This window comes from Centruroides sculpturatus, unplaced genomic scaffold (assembly GCF_000671375.1).
Source record: "Centruroides sculpturatus isolate CEXI.00-Female unplaced genomic scaffold, Cexi_2.0 scaffold389, whole genome shotgun sequence".
Classification (NCBI taxonomy): Eukaryota; Metazoa; Arthropoda; class Arachnida; order Scorpiones; family Buthidae; genus Centruroides; species Centruroides sculpturatus.
Genome location: NW_019384624.1, coordinates 105,107 through 131,075, shown reverse-complemented (window position 1 = coordinate 131,075; position 25,969 = coordinate 105,107). Strand labels below are relative to the sequence as shown.

The 25,969-nt window shown below is 29.2% G+C and overlaps 1 protein-coding gene and 1 long non-coding RNA gene across 2 annotated transcripts in view; one reads left to right on the top strand and one right to left on the bottom strand.

Annotated features, from left to right (window-relative positions):
* The window catches only part of LOC111625559 (potassium channel subfamily K member 1-like), a 61,456-nt gene extending 37,479 nt beyond the window's left edge, over window positions 1–23,977 (bottom strand). Inside the window, exon 1 of the mRNA XM_023368723.1 lies at window positions 23,517–23,977. Within this exon, the coding sequence (XP_023224491.1) occupies window positions 23,517–23,691 (175 nt within the window). The 5' untranslated portion in view covers window positions 23,692–23,977. The remainder of the gene's footprint in view (window positions 1–23,516) is intronic.
* LOC111625560 lies at window positions 1,747–5,189 on the top strand. Its single transcript, XR_002756746.1, has 3 exons — window positions 1,747–2,210; window positions 4,426–4,609; window positions 4,736–5,189. It is a non-coding gene; the product is annotated as an uncharacterized LOC111625560 (long non-coding RNA).
* Window positions 23,978–25,969: the final 1,992 nt, after the last annotated feature.

Here is a 25,969-nt window from a genome sequence, read left to right as displayed (position 1 = left end):
GTTCATTGTGGAGTAGCATAGGGGGGTCGACTTGTATAGTTCATAAATTTCTTTTTAATTCAATTAAAAATATCATGCCAGTTTATTTTAATTAGCAATAATTCTAAAAAGTTAGGAAATTTTGTATGTTTTGATTATATATTTAAATTAATGCGCCCGCTAGATCCGAATCCCCGCGCCAACTTAATTAGAAAATAATTCTACCATTTAAGATAATCAAAGTTATGCATTACGCATGATAATACGAAGTTTTATAATGCTTGTTAGACATGCCAACTGACCATAATTTTATAATTTTTCAGGAACGAGATGTAAATTGAGAAAATTAGCATCATAATATTCTTCAAACACCTCTTTCCTCCTCATCTTGCGGTTGTCATACGCATCAGGTACATATCTAAAAATAGTGACAGCAAAAGTGGATGAGAGTATTCGAGAAAATGATACGCTCGACTGCCTTTTCGATCTCTTAAGATCAAAAAGAAAAAAAATCTACTTTAAAAGTAAAAAGAAAAAAGCTCTTAACTTTAAAACCATTAAAACGATCAATCAAGCGAAAGATAATCATCTGCAACGAGAGATCTCAGGAGAAATTTATTGGTTTGTTTTCTTTTCTATATTTAAAAATTGTGTCGTGTATAAATTTGCTTATTTTTTAACGTCAAAATGATGGTTTGTTTATATATTAAATAATAAAAAAAAATTACGAGTTGTAGAGGTCGGAGGAGAAGAGAAAAGAGAGAGAGAGAGGGAAGTTATGTCGAAAAGTATTGATCAACAAGTCTAGAAAACGAATCGATTTTGCTTGCTTCTTGTACGAGAGGTCAACTAAAATTCGTATCGCGTGGAGGACAATTTCTACTTTGCTACGGTAAAAATTTATACGGATTTTAAGCTTAAATTTGTTGTAAAAAAATGAATATAACATCAATTTTTTCAGCTCGAAATTCAGTTAAAATCGCCATAAAATATTACTATCATCCGAAATTGGCAAAAGAAAAATAAACACTGAAGCCCGAATTCTTTTCTTTATGAAGATATCGGGTGTTGCATCTCGAAATTCTTTTTGGACTAGTTGAAATTTGGCGTTAAATCTCCAATATTCTACAAAATTCAAAAATATTACTTGCAACAGTTCGAAATTCGAGCAAAAAATCGTCAAAATATCAAATATTCTAATTCGAAATTTTGGTAAAATTAATGCTGCAGATCGAATTCTGCAAAAACCGTAAGTGTATCGAGTGTAGCGGCGACTCGAAGTTCGGGTGTTGCATCCCCGAATTCTCTAAAAATATCAGATGTACAAGCTTGAAATTTTGTTAAAAATATAATATTGCAACTTAAATTTATTTATATATTTTAAAGTTCGATTCTAACTCGGAAATTTTGGAAAAAATACACAAAAATCCGGGAATATTGATGAAAAATAATGACCCGGACCGCGTGTTAAACATATATTTTTTTTTTTTTTTTAAGTAAAATATAACGAAATTCTCTTCTGTTTAGACTTCAATACATTCCGTACTGTCAACAGAATTGCCAAAATTTTAAATACAATTAAAATTGAAAATGTCAACGTAATTTGAACTGCGTGTCGCAGCGTATGCATGCAAATTACACGGTTGCCAATATTCTAGTGACGTCACTCGGGAATTTTTAAAATTGAAAGTATTGCCAGATTTTTTTCTCGCTTATAAATCTTTAAAATTTTCANGTCATACGCATCAGGTACATATCTAAAAATAGTGACAGCAAAAGTGGATGAGAGTATTCGAGAAAATGATACGCTCGACTGCCTTTTCGATCTCTTAAGATCAAAAAGAAAAAAAATCTACTTTAAAAGTAAAAAGAAAAAAGCTCTTAACTTTAAAACCATTAAAACGATCAATCAAGCGAAAGATAATCATCTGCAACGAGAGATCTCAGGAGAAATTTATTGGTTTGTTTTCTTTTCTATATTTAAAAATTGTGTCGTGTATAAATTTGCTTATTTTTTAACGTCAAAATGATGGTTTGTTTATATATTAAATAATAAAAAAAAATTACGAGTTGTAGAGGTCGGAGGAGAAGAGAAAAGAGAGAGAGAGAGGGAAGTTATGTCGAAAAGTATTGATCAACAAGTCTAGAAAACGAATCGATTTTGCTTGCTTCTTGTACGAGAGGTCAACTAAAATTCGTATCGCGTGGAGGACAATTTCTACTTTGCTACGGTAAAAATTTATACGGATTTTAAGCTTAAATTTGTTGTAAAAAAATGAATATAACATCAATTTTTTCAGCTCGAAATTCAGTTAAAATCGCCATAAAATATTACTATCATCCGAAATTGGCAAAAGAAAAATAAACACTGAAGCCCGAATTCTTTTCTTTATGAAGATATCGGGTGTTGCATCTCGAAATTCTTTTTGGACTAGTTGAAATTTGGCGTTAAATCTCCAATATTCTACAAAATTCAAAAATATTACTTGCAACAGTTCGAAATTCGAGCAAAAAATCGTCAAAATATCAAATATTCTAATTCGAAATTTTGGTAAAATTAATGCTGCAGATCGAATTCTGCAAAAACCGTAAGTGTATCGAGTGTAGCGGCGACTCGAAGTTCGGGTGTTGCATCCCCGAATTCTCTAAAAATATCAGATGTACAAGCTTGAAATTTTGTTAAAAATATAATATTGCAACTTAAATTTATTTATATATTTTAAAGTTCGATTCTAACTCGGAAATTTTGGAAAAAATACACAAAAATCCGGGAATATTGATGAAAAATAATGACCCGGACCGCGTGTTAAACATATATTTTTTTTTTTTTTTAAGTAAAATATAACGAAATTCTCTTCTGTTTAGACTTCAATACATTCCGTACTGTCAACAGAATTGCCAAAATTTTAAATACAATTAAAATTGAAAATGTCAACGTAATTTGAACTGCGTGTCGCAGCGTATGCATGCAAATTACACGGTTGCCAATATTCTAGTGACGTCACTCGGGAATTTTTAAAATTGAAAGTATTGCCAGATTTTTTTCTCGCTTATAAATCTTTAAAATTTTCATTTATGTCCTTTAAATATATTACTAAAATTACATTTAATAATAATAATAATGTATAAATTTATTAAAATTTGTTATTAATGTATAACATGATAATTTAATACGGTATAATTTTATGAAATTTTAATATTAATATTTTTAGTTTACAACGAGTTAAATGCAGTGTTTTAAAGTATTAAATTTTTAATTTAGTACAATTTAATTAATATTTTTTATACAATCGTGATTAATTTTTAATTATGACGTCTAAAAAAATAAATTTTAAAAAGCGACGTCTCGTGGAAGATCATAAAATTAATTTATCTTTTCATTCCTTTAAATTAAATAATTTTTTTTTTTTAAATTGAAAATGATGAATATTTATTCACTTTTCGATATCAAATAATTGTGTTATAAGCTAATTTTCTGGTGTTAAAGTGTAAAAAGTATTAATTTAAATTCAATGTTTATTTAATTTCGGGAGAGAAATCGAAAACGATTACGTCATACGGAAGGCATTCCAAGCGTCACATTTAAATGATGACATCACAAATGTCACAGATTTTTAAACATTTTATCAAACGTTTCGTAATAATAAAAATATTTTAAATCTGAAGCGATTTACATTCGTAAATAAATATACCCGTGACGTCATAAATATTACAGCTTAAGTGTTGCCAATACTTTATTTTTTTTTTAATATTTAGCAACTGTGACGTTTTATTACGTAACGATTAAAGTTAGATTAAGTGTTGCCAATTGTAATTTTTTTTAAATCGGATATGGAACATTACATAGGCTAAACGATGAGCGAAATAGCGGCAAGAAAGACGAATTAACTTGACTTAAAGGGTTTATCTAGCCAAAAATGGACTTCAAGACATCTTCCTTGTGATTTATAACGCTACGATAACAATGTTAGAATGGCAAGGGCGTGATATAAGAGTCATATAGAAGATTTAATAGTACCGAAGAGAATAAAGATCTAAAGTGGATCGAATTTTTGTAATTTGTATTCCGCACGAAAACTAGAATTATTAAATTTATGCGACCAAATCTTTAATCATTGCCGAATGAATAATTCATTCCTTATACGCAACCGGCATTGTCTAGAACTAATGCGACTTACTGGATAGAAACAAATATGTTACGTATATAATGCATACAGATAATTAATCTTGACTCTCTTCTGATCGTTATTGTATCAAAAGAGACATTTTGCTAGCTAAATTGCGTTTCCTAGGCGCGCAAATGGCAGCGGACACACAAGAATGCATGCAATTTGTTCATTGTGTCGCTCTTTAGTAGTGACCTTCGGATGTCTTAAGTTATGACTTCTCTCTCAACAGCAATAATTATAGCATTAATTCAGATAAATTCCTTTCCTTTTATCGAAGAAAATCTACAGAAAAATGATCTGAAATCATTAAAATCTATGTTCAATGTAATGGAAATCTTATCGAAAAGAACTAGCATCTGGAATAAAGAAAAACATTTAAGAATTATTAATTAATTATGATAAAAATGGTGTATAATATTAGAGAATTACAGGAAGATAAGCGTAACATTTAAATATTTTCGGTAAGTTTTATAAAATTTAATAAAATAAAAAAATTTAAAAATTTAACTTTGACATTTCTTAATAACGAAGAAACATGAAGTTCGAGAATATGTCAATAAATTCTATATTTTAAACGTCTTATACAGTTTTAATTACGTCAAACATCTTGGGAGGAACTGATTGACATAACTGACACGACTGTGTAAACACAATTCTGTACTCGTTCATTGTGGAGTAGCAGGATCTTAATGGAACATTTTGAAGTTTATACAGTGATTCGTCAATTTTCAAGATGAATACATGAACTTTTAAGAAAATTTTAACATGTTTTCATTAAAGTAAGTAGAGTTTTAATCATAAATTTATATAATTTATAATTTAAACTTAAAATCAAAAGGGGTGGATTTATTTACGAAGTGTGTTAAAGAATTAAATGGTTTTACTCTTTGGTAATAAATTATATTAAGAAATTGTCAGTATTTTGTACCAGAAAAAACTAAGTTGAAAGGTTTCAGAAAGCTAAAGTTAAAAGCTAATAACAAGATTATAACTATCACTTTACTAAGATTAATTTCTAATCTCATTAATGAGCCAGTTACTTTCACATTTACTCAGAATTGATCCTTTGGTGTTTTTTTTTTCCGAAAATATTTATTTTTCTAAATGGCCTCATTAATATTTAAAGCGATCGATTATTTACTGTCGTTCTTGAAACTAAATCATAGAAAGTTTTTTCCTATTTTAATATCCCTTAAGTAGGTACCGAGAGGGCCTTTTTTTCATTGTCATCGTAGGTTTGGCTATGTCCATAATGGAAGATGTGTGACGACATATCCGGGACAGACTTTCCTGAAAAATTTCTGGGGTTTTATGACATCCAGGTTCCCAGAGCGATTTCTTAGTTGCCTCGACTATTTAACCATAGAAAGTTTCTAAAAAATTCACTTGTAATTTCACTTAAATTTCCAAAAATTTTCCTCGTACTCTTTATGTAAATTTTTAAAAATTGATTATCTCTTTATGTAAATTTTCTCCATTCATGCATTTATTTAAAATTTAAAAATATTCATTCCTTATTTTTTAAGATTATTCCAAACAATGCACATTTTATTATTCGTTAAAATTTCTAAAAATGCACCCCATATTCTTTATTAAAATTTCCAAAATTGCAGTTCTTATTCCTCTCTAAAATTTCTAAAAATCCATCTTCTATTCCTCATTAAACTTTCCAAAAAATGCGGTTCCTATTTCTCATTAAATTTCCAAGAAAATCTGCAATTTAGTATCTCTCTCTTAAAGCTTACAAAGTTTATAAATTTGAAACCATTAAACTGTTTTCTAACACATTTAAATAAACCGAATCAATATACTGTATATATATATTACTCCTGTCTAGTTTCTGCACGAATGAATATAAACTTATATAATAGCGAACACGATTTAACTCAGCTGCTTGTTTGAATACAATACGTTAGTAAACAGCTAGATTTATATACTGTTTAAGAGAAGCGACGTGGTGTGATCAATAACCTATTATATACAGATCAGTAAAGTGCAATATGCTTTCAGAGAAAAGCTTCAAAAGCTGGAAGATAATTACAACGTGGTTACTAAATTTAATTTCTATTAAATTTAAATGTCAATAAAAGCTTTTAAATAACTTATAAGCCACATAAAATGCGTATTTTACAATTTCGGTTGATTAAATAGCAGTTTTTAGCGTTTGTGGTGGAATATTTGTAATGCATTTCAAGAGGAATAATGGCGTAAACTTCTACAGAGTCGAGTTCCTCTATTAGTATATCGCGATCACCCGGGCCATTCATTTTGTATTGCTGAAAGCATCATATAAATATCTTTAACACGTTTATAAATAAAACAGTGCTTGCTGAGAGCATATTTATAACCGTATTGGGCTACAAACATAATCCAATATGGCTTCTGCAATGTTAATTTTTCTGTTACAACATCGTAAAATATTCTTTTCGGGACGTTAATAGGGAGTCCCCGATTACATAAATATCAATAAACGTGTTTAAAATGTAGCAGTATTTGATGAAAGCATTTAGGATGCCATTTAAGTATATAAATGGAATCAAGATGGTGTCCAAAAATGCTTGTCTTGCTGTTACAATTCTCTTAAATTTTCACGAAATAGTCTCTCAGGAATTTAAAAAGGAGTTCCCAAACACATAAATATTAGAAAACACGGTAGTAAATACAGATGTATTTACTGCAAGCAAAGATATCGTTTAAGTAGGCTATGCAAATAGAATCAAGATGGCGTCCAAAGTGATGATTTTCTATTATAATCTTTTAAATTATCATAAAATAGTCTTTCAGGATTCTTAAAACGGGTCTTAAATCGCATAAATATTATTAAAAACAAAGTTATTAATATAACAGTATTTAGTAAAAGCAATTAAAGTGTCATTTTAATCTATACATAGAGTCAAGATGGTGTCTAACTGTTTATAAATTCTCATAAAATCGTCTTTTGAGTTACTAAAACGGAATGCCCGATTATATAAATAGTTTAAAACATATAAATGTTTAAAATGCCATCTTAAATACTTCAAGCAGGTCTATAAATAAATTCAAGATGGCCGACTAAATTCTTGTTTTTCTTTTACAATCTATTAAATTCGTACAAAATAGTTTTTCGGGTTGCTAGAAAAGAGTCCGAACTAAATAAATATCAATAAACAAATCTAAAAATACAACCGTGTTTAACAGAAAAATTTAACTTACGACGCCATATTGTTCTATAAATAAAATCAAGATGGAATCCATTAAATTCTAATAATTTTAAATGAAAACTATGGAAATTATTTATTAATATATTTCAATAGAATATCGGGTATTTTTTTCTTTTTTTTTTTTTTGCAATTTATTGACACGTGCTTGTGTGTAACACGCAAAGGTTGTCGCACTCTATTTGATTAATGTTACAGTTCTACTGTATTTGGATACCCATGCGAATACCTTAGCTAATCCATTACGATCCCAAGAGATTTCAACACAACGGACTGACAAACTGCAGTTTCACATGATTTTGTCGAAGGTAGTAATCCATTTCTCGTACCACTTATAATTAATCCACTTACATCGTGAAAGGAAATGTGTAATATTTCTCACGTAATTTTTAATATTTATTTTGTATTGTGTAATGCGACAAAGCTGATCAAATAATTATTCTTGTCACGCGATACGCAACACGATCGATCATTAACACCCATTTTATTATTAAATACAGTATATATTTTTATTATTAAAAAAAAATCTATTTGCAATGTTGGGAATTTCACGTTTTCCAGTTATTTAACCCTTTTATTGAGGCAACAATTGAGGTTGGCTCTATTGTGACATTACAGACTTCATTTATAAGCAGATCTGTTGAGGCATTATGAGGCATCACGTGTATATTTTGCTTTAGTTGAGGCATTGCAATCAATTAGCAATGATTATAAGTCTGTATGAGGCATATCATGCGTAAACTATTTCAATTGAGGCATTATGAGGTATCTGGCACGTAAATGATTCTAACCTTAGGCATTAGAATAGAATAGAATGTTTATTAACGTAATAGGCAATAGCCTGTTAATAATCTTAGGCATTAAAGGCATGCTTTATTCGAGGCACTACTAAACATTTCACATTACTAATTTTAATGCCTCAATAGCTTCTACAGTAATAGAAATAGTTACTGAGAACTATGATTGATGAGGCATTAAGATATATACGAGATGCCTCATAATACCTCAGATTAAGTTAGATTAATACGCATCTAATGCCTCATATATAATTCTACGAGGAATTAAAATCGACGTATTTATTTTGCATTGACAGGGGGTCAAGCCAATAAATTATGAAGCTTTTAAACGAGGCAAAAACATAGAAAAAAAGGAAAATTTTAGCCACTTAATTCTTCTCCTGATAAGATAAAGTAAATGTTATTAATTAAAATAATGAAAATATTTTCTTAGATAATGTAAAGAGGGTCATAAACTCAATTTACATAATGTAAAGGTCGACGTTTAAGTATGTTTTTATTCCCTTTTTTTTTTTTGCTTGTAATGACTGCTTCTGGAGGTTTTTTTCCAATAAAATTATCCGAATTAATCATTTTATGCATTATAATAAATATTTTTCAGAAGATTTATGGAAAAAATCCTCCAAAAATTCATTAATTCCGCTAAAAACTATTCTTAAAGTCTCTAAAAAAATTATTATACTATAGATATTTTTAGAGGTTCCCCCCCACTAGAATTCCTCTTGAAACTCTTCCTCTAGTTTTTAGTGGATTTTGTTGATAAAAGAAATCATCTGAACAATTTCTATTGAATTTTTGGATGTTTTACTTTAATGAAATCCTCAAAAATTTCATAAAAATTAATATCACCATTCATGGATTTTAGGGGAATTTCGTTTTACTAAAAAACCCCAAATTTAAGTACTATAAGAACAATAACAACAGGAGATTTTTGGCTTTTACTTTTTACCACTTTTCGGAGGATTTTTTTCGCTGTTAAAGTCCTTAAAATTACTTAACATTAATGTTATAACAATGATTTGTGTTAAGAGTTGAGTTTAAGACAGTTAATTCCTCCAAAAATTATCACCAATTCCGACCTCAAAAGACCCAAATAATTATCACTCTAATAGCTAAATTTTAGGGGATTCTCCTTCAAGAAAACTTCCAAAAGTTGTAACTATTTCTGGGGGTTTTTTTGATTTTTTTAATCCATTTTCAAAACTAATTATCTACAATAATTAATTTGTTTTTGAAGAATTACACGATGAAGACGAAGAATTACATTGTGTCAACGAAATTACACTAAAAGAAATTAAATTTGGTAATTTAGGAACAGCCAAAATTGAGTCATTGCTATTCTCCTCATCATCATTAAGCATGAATATGAAAAACCAAGAACAAACTCACGAACCTCTTTACAACGTTCAATGCCCATTTAACAAACTAAGCTATACTATAGATGTTACGGGATCAAAGAAAGGTATAATTTAAAGCAATTTGACAATATTACAAATCTCTAATCATTTGTTTCTAGTCCTTAACAGATTTATTTCAAATTTTATAAAGGAAATTGTTAGCAATAAATCTTTAGAGACAGCCTACAACGGAACTATTCTTAAAATCAAAATGGCGATATAAGAAACGTCCTTTTTAGAGGATTAAGAGTATTATTACATAAAAATGGAGGATTTAGTAACCTCTAAACGATGATAAATGTTGCATCCATCCATAAGAAATGGTAGGATTTAGATTTTTAATACCCTAATCGCGCGTTGAAGATGCCGAAAGCCGGAAGTCTAACCTTAGAAATTAAGCTATAAATTGATAAATTATGTTAAATTTTTGCTTTTATATGCATAAGTATATCAACTACGAAGCTGTATGTATTTGCATAACATGAATTATTATGCCTTGAGATCAACAACAAAATTGAATGAATTTGCATAGGTTGTACAATTGTATTGAATTTGCTTGTGTAGGAGTTAAGAAACTGTACAAATTTGCATAGGAATGAACTACTTTTATGTATTAACAGCTATTTCATACAGCATAATGCCATAACACGTATTGAACGGAGGTGTAAGAGTTTCATTTTGAAATTCTTATACCTCATTGAATATGGAATTACTAAAAATAAATTTGATAATTCAATCAGTTTTGCTTCCTTGATTTCTTTTTTCCTAGAAAGGTATTTATTTATTTATTTTTTTTTTTCGTTTCCTTGTTAGAAAAACTAAGGAAATATTCATGCTTCACGCCTGGCCGATTTTCACCATTAAATAACAAGATGAAAGTTTGATGGAAGATGTAAGACCGAATATAATTAAATGCGATTTCATTCCGAAATTCTGTAATTTAGTTTGTGTTTTTTTACAAAAAAGAACCAAAAGAAAAAGAAAAATAGGAATAAGAAATGTGCAAAATTTAAATCACGTGACGGGCATTTTTTATTTTTGTTTATTTTGGGGAGAATAAAATGCAATTGTTTCGGGCGTAAAACCGTTGAAAAAACACGCAAAACTGCATATTTTAAAAAAAGAAAACGATTTTTTAAATATAAAATTGTTTAAAAAACTAAAGCTATAGAAGAAAAAGGCCAGAAACGAGTTGCTTAACTTTCCCGGCAACGTTTAAAAACTGATTTGTAGCGCCATTCGTTATTAAAAACTTTTTACACTTTTAATTATTGTAAAATGGCAAAATGCTTAATTTTGAGGGTAGGATGGGTTTTACAAACAAAAAAAAATCAGTAAATGCTATAACGGGTAAAATCGTCATTAAGTCCGACCCTACTGGAGATACACACGACCTCCTTTATCTCCCCACCCCTTCGACCTTTAACCACCGAAATTTAATAGCATCGATCCCCCTAATACACAAACCTCCTTGCAAAATTTCAGAAATTTTCGACAAAAAGCACGGGAGTTATTAAGCTTCAAAGGGAATAAAAAGTCAGGGGCTGTCATTTTTTTATGATAAAGTAGCATTAAAATAAAAAAATCAAATTAATTTTTAAAAAATACAGGGGAAAAAATGCAGTTTTAAATTTCAACGAGAAATTATTTACTGTGACGTCGTCACAATGTCGGCCTCCGATTTTTAATAATATTTTTGATTTATTTAAGTTAAATTATATGCTCTCCATTTCAAAGTAGTAGTGGATTGCTCCTGTACGTCATACTTTACCTGCTAGCAATTGAGTCACGCCAGTCATCTACCTAACTCCGTTCTCGAAATGAAGGAAGGACAGACTGCCAGCCGAACGGACGACAGTGGGAATTTATAGGTCTACAAAGTTTTTTCAAATTGCAGCCCAATAAAGATACAATTGATATAGATGTGAAATAATTATAAACTCAAAACTGGCTGTTTTTTTTTAAATGCAATAGTTGAGGATGATGATGATGATGATGATGATGATAAATACAGAAAGAATGCGAATTAAAAAACGCAATTGCTGAGTTAAAGATGATGATAAATATAGGAAAAATGCGGATTAAAAACCGCAATTGTTGAGTTAAAGATGATAAATACGGGAAAAAATGCAATTGTTGAGTTAAAGATGATAAATACAGGAAATTGCAATTTAAAAAAACGCAATTGTTGAGTTAAAGGTGATAAATACAGGAAAAAATGCAAATATGATGATAAATACAGGAAAAAATGCAATCGTTGAGTTAAAGATGATGATAAATACAGAAAAAAATGCAATTTAAAAATTTTAATAAAAATACAATTGTTACAGTCACGAAAGAGTCGAAAACTCGAAGCTGAAGTTTAGAAAAAATGCAACTGTCACAAATGCAATTTTGTGGAGGGGGAGTGCAATGGTCGAAAGACATAAAATTGTCTGTCACAAACTGAAAAGTGGTAAAAATCTAATTGTTGGAAGCGTCCTACTCACAATAAAAGCTACATTTGCCATATTATGGAACAAACTAAATTAAAAGTGAAATTGTGGAATTCGTTAGAAAAGTAATTAACAGAATAAATCAGTAAAGTGAAGTGTGAAATTACTTAAACATCAAATTACTTCACATCGTTAGTGCACAGTTAAAAATGCGACACGTACAATGCAATATTCCATCCTTTCCCCGTCCTCACCGGTGAATAAACCTCGTTTTATTATATAAAAGTCTCATAAAAATGCAGAAATTAAAATATTAAAATATTTGCTTTTTATGTAAAACGACAATTTTAAAAAATACAACAAAGAAAATGCAATAATGTTTGTTAAAATTCAAATATTTAACCGGAGGTTCGCGATTATCCTACTTGATAATTAAAAGAAATTTACTAAATTTTTAAAAATTTTCTAATTAAAAGCAACTCTAATTAATTAGCTAATTTTTGCGCGAAACTGTGTAATAATCTAAATATTATTAAATACTTTAGAAAAGTTAAGCAAAATATGACTTTTAGATATTTAAAAAATGCGTTTTTTTTTGTTCTTTGTAAGTTTCTACTTTCCAACAGGTCGATCGCGATCTACTCTTGGCTAATTTTATTATCTTTCATAGCTTTGTGAGGATTTTTCTATCTAAGAAAGGTTGAAAAACAGTTCTTCGTGAGATGTTCTTTCATTATTATCTAGTGTTATCTGTTTGATATTACCCTACTTAAAATAAATCAAACAATTCTCTGAAGCAATTAAATCAATCAATCAATCTTTATTACACCTTGGGGAGAAACCATATTGTATAAGAGAGGTTGAAACAAGACTAAAAAAAAAGTCATTAAATTGAATCATCAACAGTTAGAAAATAGTAAAAGTAATTATAATTATGAGTAATTTTTAATTAAATTTAATTAATTTTTAATATTTTATAAGATTTACATGGAATAAATTCATAAGAATTTAAGTTTTCAGAGGTAATTGCAGTTCAAAGTTTTATAAAGGGTGTAGGATTTTTAAAGATGTAAATATATCACTTGATAAGTAAAATATTCAATGATAATTGATTTCAGAGGTTTACTAAAGAGTAGATTCATTTGAAAATCTTTATATTTTCAGATTGTAGTTCAAATATTTATAAAGACGTAAGTCCTCTATAAATCTCCTTACTCTTCACCTTACTTTACTCTCCTCACTCTTCTCCTCACTTTACTGTTCTTACTCTCCACCTCACACCAATCTCCTTACTCTGCTCTCCTCAATCCTCTCTTTACTCTGCTCTCCTCAATCCTCTCTTTACTCTGCTCTCCTCAATCTTCTCCTTACTCTGCTCTCCTCAATCTTCTCCTTACTTTGCTCTCCTCAATCCTCTCTTTACTCTGCTCTCCTCAATCCTCTCTTTACTCTGCTCTCCTCAATCCTCTCCTTACTCTGCTCTCCTCAATCCTCTCTTTACTCTGCTCTCCTCAATCCTTTACTCTGCTCTCCTCAATCCTCTCTTTACTCTGCTCTCCTCAATCCTCTCCTTACTCTGCTCTACTCAATCCTCTCTTTACTCTGCTCTTCTCAATCTTCTCCTTATTCTCCTAACTTTGCTTTTCTTACTTTTTTCCTTACTCTACTCCTTTACTCTTCTCTTTATTTTCTATAAACTAACATATAATATGAAAATTATAATTTTCAAAGATAATTGTATGGTATCAAGATTTATAAAGGCGTACACTCATATTAAAACCTTTAAAACTTTAAGAAATGAATGTATTCTACAGGTTACAAAAGAATAAATTCATTTCAATCCCTCTAAATTTTCAAAAACACCTGATAATTGTGTATTTCAGAAGTTTACCAAAGAGTACACTTGCTCATAAATTAAATTTTTAGAGTTTCAGTCCAAAGATTTATAAGAGAGACTTACAAAGGTGTAAGGGAATTTAAAGAGGAGTACAGAGAAGTAAACAAATTATATTTCTTAAAAATAATTGTAGTCAAAAGGTATAAACTGATTTGTAAATCATATGTGCCTTGCATTGCTCCAGCTTTTGCAGGGATGAGGTTGGTCAGGAGAGGATGATAAAAACAATGGTCTTAGTAACTAACATATACACTTATTGGCCCAAGTATTTGCAATAATTAAACTGCAAAACACAAGAAATTGGGGGTGAGACACCACAGTATTTTTCCTATGTCGTCAAAGAATATTCAGGCCAAATTTGGTGCGGATACATTGTATGGTATAAAACCTCTTACCTAACACACAAACATATTTTGACTTTTATATATACAGATAAAGGTAGTCTAAGTAAATTTTTGAATATTTCTAAGAATAAATATTGTTTAACAATGACAGAAACATAAAAAAAAGAAATCATTTTACAATAAATCATTTATCTTTCTGTGATAAGAAGTAGAAAAGTAGAGAAGATCTTAGAAGATTACAGTAAATTTAATAGAAATCTGTTTCAACAGGCAATACAATAATCTCTTTTTATAGATAAAGGAATGAAAAAAATTGGATTCAGACAGTAAAAAAATCAAGAAAAATTATATTATCTCATAAGAAAAATACACCTTTGGGTGCCAAATTTACATTTTTCTTCCTATACTTTTTAGGTATAAAATTCTTTAAATCTTAAGGTTTTTTTAGATAAAAATCTTAATAAAACAATCAAAAGAATCTCATAAATATCTAGAAGGAATCCCATTGTGATTTATTATTATTCTATGGATGTTCCTGTGTGACTTTTTATTATTTCTTATGACTGTTCCTTATCAAGATTGATTGATTTTTTAGATTTTTTTAAGATAAATCTTAAAAAATCCATGCAAAATATACATTGGAGCAGAAATTACTAATTTTCTATTTATAATTTTTCATAGATAACATCATAAAAAATATTTTTGTGGCTGATTTTTAGGTTTTCTAAATGTTTTTTGATGTTTTTGATTGCTGGAAGATGTTTAAAAAATTCAAAAAAATTCAGAAATTCTTTATGTGATTTTTTTTAATAAAGTTTATGATTTTTCATTCAAAATTCTTTAGAATTTATGCAATTTTATGGAATATTTCCCCTATAAATTAAGTAGAAACAACCCCTCTAAAAGGTCGACAAGTATGGGATTTATAAGTGTAATCTAAAAAAAAATCAAAATAAATTCTTTAGATAATATTATTTTACATTATAGAGTATTTATTTGTGTTATTAATATTATAAATTTCATAAATAATTCATTAAAAAAACATCTGCAATGTTGTCGTGATACAAAAGTGTGTAATGCTGCTGCACTGTGATGTGATGTCAGTGGATCAATACAGAAAGGATCGCTAATTTAGTGGGTTCTTTACACAGAAAATTGCTTTGTTCTAGATACTGTTGTGAATTAAACAGACGGCAAAATACATTTTTGCGCGATTATAATGGGGGAAAAAAGGGCAGCAGGAAATTGCTCTGTTTTTTCAATTACAATTGGAGCCTTATAATTTCGAGATAATTTTTTAAAGAGCCATTTTGGGTTTTTAAATAGGTAAATTGGGCCGATTTATATAATTTTTTGGGCCAGAAATGATATGAATTAAGTCGAAATCAAAGGAAAAAGCTCCAAAAAAAAACCGCCAAGGTTTGCAGCTTGGTCTTGTGTAAAGCTTCATTGAAACGTGGAAATTTCGCTTTTTTTTTGAGTGATTTTTTTAGAATTTTCTTTGATAACGTGATTAATTCTTTATCAGTTCTTAATTCTTTATCCTGATAAAGAATTTTTCCAGCTATTTCCAGCTTTAAATCTAAAAAAAAAATCAGTAAAATTTATGAAGTCCTTTCGTGAGGATCAATTGAAACCACTATCAATTTCATTATGTTTATCTAAGAATAATTTACATAAAATTTTAAAAATTTGTAAATTTTCTAAGAAAATATATAAAATTTACTTTAAATTTATTGGAATTCTACAGTTTTATTAGGAAATATTCTAAAAATACACCAGGATTTATAGCTTTAATCGTGGGTGAATCTTCAGTTAAAGGTGAAAAGTCGAGTGTTTTTTTTGGAATGTTTTTCTTCGATAATGCTCTTAATTCACCGTTGGCCCTGTCCTAAATAATTTTTCTGGATATTTTTCAATTAATTTACCTCCGAACTAAAAAAAAAATCCACTAAAATCCACCTAAGAATCAATTGAATCTACTGTAAATTTTATTGTAAATATTTAAGAAAATTTACATAAATCAAAGAAAATCTATATATATATATTTTTAAAATAAAACAAGAATTTAACTTATAAAATATACAAAATCTACTTTAATTTTTTCTGCGATTTTATTAGAAAATATATTTTTTTTAAAATACCACGATTTATTGCTTTAATCATGGGTTGAATCTGCAGTTAAAGGTGAAAAGTCGACGTCTTTTGAGTGTTTTTTTAGAATGTTTTTCTTCGATAATGCTCTTAATTCTTTATCAGTTCACTTTCGAAGAATTTTTTAAACTATTTTTCCAGTATTTTTCCCTCTAANTTATTGCTTTAATCATGGGTTGAATCTGCAGTTAAAGGTGAAAAGTCGACGTCTTTTGAGTGTTTTTTTAGAATGTTTTTCTTCGATAATGCTCTTAATTCTTTATCAGTTCACTTTCGAAGAATTTTTTAAACTATTTTTCCAGTATTTTTCCCTCTAAATTAAAAAAAAATCAGTAAAACTCGAGGTCCTCCCGTAACGATCAATTGAAACTGATGCGAATTTCAATATATTTATTGAAGAATATTGCGTTTTTTAAGATATTTTCTTCAATATTGCTCTTAATTCCGTATTAGCTCCCTCCCAAACGATATTTTTTTCAATTTTTTCCAACTAAAATAAAAAAAAATCAACCGGTATCCACGCTCATGAAGAAGCAATCAATCAAAACTAATGTAAATTTCATTGCATTTTATCAATGAAATTCACATAAAATCAAGAAATTTTTTAATAAAACACAAGCACAGTTAGTAAAATAAGCGAAATTTTCTTTAATTTTTATATAATTTATCTACTTTTAAGCGAAACTTTACGAGTTTCTCGCCTACAGACAGACATCCCGACGAGATTTTTATGCTTTAGTCGAATCATTTCAGGTGTTTTTTATGTTTATATCAAAACTTCGTCCACTTAACCCATTTTTCTCGCAGGTTTTATTAGATTTTCAGCTATTCACAGTGAGGATAATAAGCTCTCTGTGTTTATTTTTCTGCTCTGACAGTAAAGTATTGTAGGAAAGCCATGGAGCTTTCTATGAGATCACACGTGTTTACTTACATCACAGAACACTTCAAAGTACTACCTTCTGTTACGTTTGTATTGTGTCCATAGTAACGTCAACACTCCAGACTGCGGCACTGTTACGTTACTATATAAAAAACTATAGAAAAGGTTGATCAAAGGATATGTGTTTAACTTGTAATTTTTAATAATGTAGCCTTTTGTTTGCATTTTATGTGTTAAAAAATCAATTTTTGGTGCATTTTTCATGAAATTTTTATGGGAGAATAGAAATTTGTACTTGTTTTAGTGATTTTTTTGCGTTTTTAATGTAATTTTGAGTGAAAATTTTCTGTTTATAACAACATTTTCTGCGTTTTTTAAAGTGAAATTGCGTTTTTTGGTGCATTTCTTTCAGGAAACTTCTATGGGAGAATCGAAATTTGCACTGTTTTTCGCTTGTGTCAGTGATTTTTTTGCGTTTTTAATGTAATTTTGAGTGAAAAATTCAGTTTAAAAACGAAATGTCAATGCAATTTTATAGAATTAAAATTGCGTTTTTTTTTGCTTTTTTTAATGAACTTATTACATAAATTTCAACAGGAAAATCGAAATTTGCAGCTAGTGATATTATTTGCGATTTTAACACAATTTCGGATGGAAAAAAATAAATTTAAATCAAAATTATTGTTCATTTTTTGAATTAATCAAATTGAATTTTATTCATTTTTAAATTACATTAATTCGATTTAAACCTTTCATTTACATTAATTCATAGGCATTCGACTAAAAAAATCACTTCAATTTACTCGACTTGTGACTTTTTTTAAGAAAATAAAACGCATAAAAAAATGCAAAAAATTTATCTTTACTTTTCTGTAAAATATGTCAGAAAGTTGGAAAAATCGCTCACGTAAAAATGGAAAGAAGTAATTGGAGAGGGTTCAAAATTCCAAAAAAAAAGCAAAATAAATAAACTACATTTTTTCTAAAATATCTAAAAAAAAGCAAGAGTAGAATTTAATAGCTGAAAGCCACGATAAGGTTTGTTTACAACTAGTTGCTTTCGTGGCATTTCCTGCAATGTAACTTGAATTCCTGGATGGGGCGATAATGGGTAGAATTTTTTAAAATTCCGTGCAAAAAAACACAAAATTTGATTGGATAAATTGCAATTTTTTGCGGCTGGATGAATCAAAAATGGTAAATTTTCTGGATTAATTGCAAAGAAATGAATATCTATTGGGTTCAAAGTAGTGAATTTTGATCTAAACTCGTAGATAAAATGCAAAATTTAGTGATTTGGTTTCGTGTAAATATGAGTTTTCGGCAGAACGGAGGGCGAAATTTGTAATTTTTGGCTTTCAAATGCAAAGTTTGAGTGGAAAAAAAAGCAAAAGTTTAGACGAATGCAAAAAATTAAATTTTTGGCCGGAGGAAAAAGCACAAAATGGATTTTTTTAAAGCGAAGAATGAGGGAAAAAATACAATAAAAATACAAAAAAAAGCAAAAATTATATTTAAAAAATTGATAAAATTCTAATTGAATTGATACAAAAATGTTAAAAATTACACAAAAAACTGCAAAACTTTTTGTAATTTTTTTTGCAAATAATTTTCTTTAAAAATCTGCCCTTTAATAAAAACCACTTAAATAATACATTTTTTATGAAGTTAAAATAGAAAATACAATTAACTAATCAAATTATACTTGATCTTATTACTTGCAATTAAATAAAATTTAATTAAGATGATTAAATATTGCATTTTATAAAAAAGTAAAAGGTTGAAATTTCTTACAATCACGTTCTAATCAATTATTTTTATGGAAATTGTAAATGAAATTTTGCAGTTTATTGATTTGTCGTTTTATTTAAAAAATTCTATTTAATAAAAATTAATTATTTCAATTTGTTTTTTTTTCTGAGTTTTTGTGAAAAAATTGATTGTTAAGAAATTTTTTGGAACCAAATTGATATTTTTCGGAGAATTTTGGGAGTAAAATTGCATTTTTAGTAAATGTTATAAAGGTAAAATTGCATTTTTAGTAAATTTTATAAAGGTAAAATTGCATTTTTAGTAAATTTTATAAAGGTAAAATTGCATTTTTAGTAAATTTTATAAAGGTAAAATTGCATTTTTAGTAAATGTTATAAAGGTAAAATTGCATTTTTAGTAAATTTTATAAAGGTAAAATTGCATTTTTAGTAAATGTTATAAAGGTAAAATTGCATTTTTAGTAAATTTTATAAAGGTAAAATTGCATTTTTAGTAAATGTTATAAAGGTAAAATTGCATTTTTAGTAAATTTTATAAAGGTAAAATTGCATTTTTAGTAAATGTTATAAAGGTAAAATTGCATTTTTAGTAAATTTTATAAAGGTAAAATTGCATTTTTAGTAAATGTTATAAAGGTAAAATTGCATTTTTAGTAAATTTTATAAAGGTAAAATTGCATTTTTAGTAAATGTTATAAAGGTAAAATTGCATTTTTAGTAAATTTTATAAAGGTAAAATTGCATTTTTAGTAAATGTTATAAAGGTAAAATTGCATTTTTAGTAAATTTTATAAAGGTAAAATTGCATTTTTAGTAAATGTTATAAAGGTAAAATTGCATTTTTAGTAAATTTTATAAAGGTAAAATTGCATTTTTAGTAAATGTTATAAAGGTAAAATTAATTTTTTTTGCGTTTTTTGAAGGAAAATTAAAGTTTTGTAAGCAAATTTTTAATTTGTTTGAAATAAAATTGATTTTTTCGAAATATTTCGGGAACAAAATTGCATTTTAAAAAATTTCCGAGAGAAAAATTAATTTTTTTGCGTTTTTTGGAAGTAAAATTTATTTTTTCAGTTTTTTGAAAGCAAAAGTTTTTAATATTTTGGAACCAAATCGTGTTTTTTAAAGTTATTTTAGAATTGACTTTTTTAATCGCTCGATTATAACAAATCCAAACAACAGGTTGACAAAATAGTTATTTTATTAAAAAAACAAAAAAAAAAGAAAATTTCAAACGAACAGAAATAATTTAAAATATTGATTTTTCTTTTGTTTATTTCCCTTACTTGCCCCATAATTACGAAAGAAAACAATAGTTAATAAACAAATATGAAAAAAAAAGTAATAATAACAAAGTTTCTATTGATATAATTAGATTTAGTTTTTATGATGGAGAAAAGTCAGACAAACTGACAGACGAAAATAAAATTAAAATTTGTATTTTTTTATTTTTATTTGTTCGTTATTGAAGTCAGTCTGTAAGGATGTCTGTATGTCTTTATGAGGATCGAACCCACGTCTATTTTTTTATAAACTTTTTAAAAATGAATACAAAATAACCTCCAGATAATGGACACTTAATAGAGAGAATACTTGTTGCATCTGTGTCGAACCCGTGACTTTCGGGTTCTGTCGATGATGCTGCATGCGTTCTGTCTATTCACACAATAACGTGTATAACAGTATATAAATCAAGAAAATAATAATGTATGATATTGAATGTGGTCCGAACCCACAACATTCTTAAATATAGACGTAAATCGTAACATGTGGATACATTACTAAAAAATAAAAACCAAGAACACGATAGGAATAAGGTATTTGATATTGAACGGGATACGAACCCACAACACAGCCACAGTATATTTAATAACTTATACTAAACTTAATATTTAAACATATTTACACATTTAAGAGTAATCAAAAGCGTGTGAGGCATCTTTGACCGAACCCACGCCTTTATTAATATAAGAGTATGCGAGACTTAATATATAAAATAAAACAACAAGAAAAATAATTCGATATCGAGTGGGGTCCGAACCCGCGACCAAGCGTAAACAGAAATTATTTAAGGGTATTAGGTTTGTCAGGGAGAAAAACTCTAAGGCGTGGGTTCGGACCCCATTGAAATCAATGAGTTTTTCTAAATTAAGTGGTTTTATGAATATAAACAAACGTTAAACTTCTACCTGATACATTAAAGTAGGTGGTGGGTTCGAACCTACTTAGTAACACACATTCGTTCGTTATATTCTCGAGTTTTAATGGAAAGAATATATTGGAAACAGATTGGTCTGAATTCACAAACTAATATACATTTAATATGGGCCCTTTTTAGTTGTGGGTTCGAATCCCATTCAGTATTAAACAGCTTCGTTTCATTATATTCTTAGTTTATACACTAATATTTAATGGAATATAATGGAAAAAAATGAATATCGAGTAAAGAACCAACTCAATTTGTTATATAAGTTAAATATACCTGGTTGTGGGTTCGCGCCTTACTTAACACTCAATATATTTCTTATATTCTTGGTTTATATATTCAGTTTTAATGAAATATAATGAAAAAAAAATGTATTTTCAAATTTGTGCGGTCTGAATCTATACCAATATATTATTAATTAAGTATATGTTGTCGTGGGTTCGGACCCCGCTCGGTATCGATATATTTTTATTTTACATACTGAGTTTTGAGATATAATGGAAAGCATGCATAGTATACTGAGTCGGGTCCGAACCCATGACATAATAATCTTAATATGTTACAGTAAAGGCTCTAGTTGACTAAATTGTGTATATTTATCGTGTCCACAATAAAAAAATTGACAAATGATGTAATTTTAAGGGTTTTCGGCACACGCAGAGGATGCTTTTTTTAAATATTTATAAGGAATTTCGATCGAAAATAGCTTAATTAATAACCTTTAAATCAGCACATAAAATGGCTTAGTATTAATGAAATAAACGTCTAAGATACAATCTCTGGTTCGGACCTCACTTCGAAACGTCTGGAATGCCTCATTATAGAATAATGAGGCATCCTTAACGTTTGAACATCGTAATGAGGTATCCTTATTGTAAATGAGGTCCGAACCAACGACTTTTAATAAAAAATTCGAATTTTTCGAAGTTCCAGCATAAAAAAAATTAGGTTACACGTAAAACAGTTCTAAAGACCTGTGCAATATTCGACGATTTTCGCGAATTTTTACTGAAAAATCCCCAAAACTTTTACGAATTTTTACTGAAAATTCCCCAAAACTTTTACGATTATTTGGGGATTTTACAGTAAAAATGCAAAATCTTGATTTTTTTGGGGACTTTTATCGTGCAAAACACAATTTAATACCGTTAGGAGAAGGGAAATAAACAGGATGTTAGTAATCGGTCGATCGGGTTTCTGTCATTTGATCGCGTAAATTAACGCTATAAAATGCCAAAAATTGATCAAAATTCGATCAAAATTCCCTATAAAATGAGCCATTTTGATCGTTATTGCAATTATCTCACTCGTAAACGACTTTAAATTAATCATAAAGTTAATTAAAAATATTAATCTGTACGATAATATATTCAAGCGCGGATGTAATTTGATGAAAGTGGCAAAGATTTTACGATTATAAACGTGTTACAAGGTGCTACAAGTATATACTTTAACACGTAACTCGATTTCGAGGGATTATAAACAGGAAAAAAAGGTTAAAATTCCTCATCAGTTAACGCAAAAATCCATGTTTTTAGCAGCATAAACGTATGATGAGGGCGTTACACGGATATAATTTATCACATATTTTACAACGTTACAGGCATAAAATTATATTTATAGTGTGTTACAGGTGAAAGGACATAATTGTGTTAACGTATAACGCAATTTCGAGGGGTTATAAGTAGAAAAAAACATATAAAAACCCGGATAAGTTAGAGCAAAAATCAAGGTTCCCAATATCATTAACATACGGCGAGGACGTTAAGCTGATCTTATTTGGTAAAAATGGTAACGATTTTACGCTTGTACAAGCGTAAAATTACGTTAAAAATGTGCTACAAGTACAGAAAGACAATTATGCTAATACAAAATGCAATTACAAGGGGTTTAAAACAGGAAAAAGAAGTATAAAAACCCGCATAAGTTAGAGCAAAATCGAGGTTTCTAACAGTATAAACATATGGGGGAGGACGTTACGCCGGTGTGATTTATCGCATATTTTATAACGTTACGAACATAAAACTACTTTTATAGTTTGCTGTAAGAGAAAGAGCGTAACACAAAATGCAATTTCCGGGGGTTAAAACCGGAAAGAATCTACAAAACAGGAAGACGGTAACGCAAGAAAAAAAATCAAGGTGTAAGCACTTAAATGGCATGAACATATGGAAAAGGGTGTTACGTATCGTTACGCACACCATACCCTGTTAATTACCATAAGATATACAGGTAAATTACCGAGATAATTTAATTATTTTAGAGAATTTAGTATAGGGTTCTTACCTTTAACACACGTATTTTCCTGCAGGAATTGTGATCTTAGATTTCTTAAATTTCTTATTATATTGATCTCTTGTGGTGCTTCAATGGCTGAGAAGATCGATGCACCGATCACCAGAAACAATATATAAAATGCAGACAATATAAACAAACGTACGTTACTCTTACTCATACCCATTTTTTTTTTTTCCGGAGGATATGTTAAATTAAGTTCGAGTTTCTAGTATTGTGGTGAGGTTTCCTGGGAAATTATACTGTTTTAAATTAAATTTTAAACACTGATTACACGAGAAAAAACATTGTTCTGTAAATCTCCTGATGGTTAACAATAGGAGTCTTCAGGTTTGTAAACGTGAACAGCTGAAACGTTCGTCTTCCTTCCGTTCGTTTCCATCTGCTTTGACAGACCCACGCTCGCACTCTTCCTCTATACATTTGTTGATTAGTCGTTCGACGCATACAAGCGCTACAATTCCATCTGGTGTTCGGAAATTGAACTAAGGTCGAGTTTTTGGGTGTTATTTCGTATGCGGTAGTTTGGTTTTTTTTCTGTTGGTTTTTGCAATGATTTTAAACGTTCTTAAGGGGTTTAGACGTAATTTAAGGAGCGATTTTTGTAGAAAATGGATCCAAAGTACAAAATCTTGCAATTGGGGGTCCGATTTATACTACAGAAGCGGAATAATGTAACAGAATTCCGAGTAGTAAACGTGTACTGTACGTTAAGCTAGAATGGCTCGTCCTTAGGGCCGTGATCCTAAAATATAACATAAAAGATCCATCTTTAGGGCTAAATAGAGACATGTTGTGGCCCTAAACTGTATGCTAACATAGAAGGTCACATCCATAAAGCTGGATGCATGTTCATCGTTTTACATTATTGGATGTGCACGGTGGTGCATTATCCTATGAGCAAAAAGGGCAATTGCATGGGGCCCCAAACCAATCTCAAAGAAAGTATTTCTTTCAAAAAAGTCCGAAGTCAGCACTGTATATACATGGGGCCTCCCTAATTCAAATTTGCCTGGGCTCCATGGAGCTATAACGCGCCACTGGGTGTGCAGAAATCAATATCAAAGTGAAAGATCGTAACAAAAGAACATCTGTTTACAGTAGCGTAACTAGAACTGATATTAGTGGGGGGATCCGAAATTAGAACGTGAAAACCCACATTTATACCTGTACGGTGGAACATTTTCACATAAGCTAAGCAAGCTGTAGCTTAGGCCTTTATATATATATATATATATATACACGTATCATTATTTGATGGAGGGGAGGGCATGTTATATTATTGTATATATTATAGACTATAGCTATATTGCGTAATAAAGAAATAGTCCAAGATTTAAGCTTAAAAAATTTATATTCTATCTACTAAAATAAAACAAGATTTAATACGAAGTATTGTTTTAATTAATATCGAACGAGAACCGAACCCACGACTCATAAAAGTCGTGGGTTCGGTTCCCATTTAATATTAATAATTAATGAATGTTTAATGCATTAAAATAGATTTTTTTAAATTCATAAATAGGTCAATCTATTATCTGTTTCGAGTAGAAAGTAATCGTGAAACAATACAATTAATATAGATGAAACGCAAATGTTCGTGTAGAAGACAGTAAATGATATTTAGTGATTGATCGTGGGTAATTTTCATTTGTATATTTTTTTATTATCGTATATTTTCATGATATATAAAGATGTGTCGACATATTTTTTAATCAAAATGTCCTGCACTCTTTATATTTAATGCAAAAATATTGCATAAAAAATTTGATCATATTGAGCGAATTCATATTGTACTGTACGTCGCAATGCCGGGCTGCAATTTTTTATCATGTATTTCATTTAAAATATATGCTCTCCACCTCATATTAATAGTGGCTTGCCCCTGTACAACATACTTTTCCTTTAACATTAGAATAGGCCCACCAATGGCCGAGCGGTTTCGTTCCCCGAGTACTGGAAGTTCGGTCGTGGGTTCGTGAAGTTTTTCGGGTTTTTTCTACGTCTGTAACGCCTGAATGGGGGTCAGTTACCCTTAAAAAGAGCTTTATATAATATAAATAGTTAATCGGGGCATCCTGCCCCTAAGGTTTCCATATATAGTCTCGTCTTTTATGTATCTAACTCCGGCATTTTTTTCTGTGTAAAAAAATCATACGATTTGTCCTCAATATTCCCATAACAGAAGTTTAGATTGGATAAGGCAAAGTAACACATGGACGATTTGCCAAAAAGGAATGCCTCTCGAGATGATTTCCTATGGGAAAACTGGTATGTTGCTATGAAATCCTGGTTCGAGCCAGGTCAGAAATTTCGGATGTTTTTTAGAATAGGTTCCGGACATCCGATCTGTTCCACAACAAGCCACCATTATTGTTGACCTGATAACTGTGAGAAAATTGCCTATCTGTTCTACAATAATCCTTTTATCCATGACTATCGTA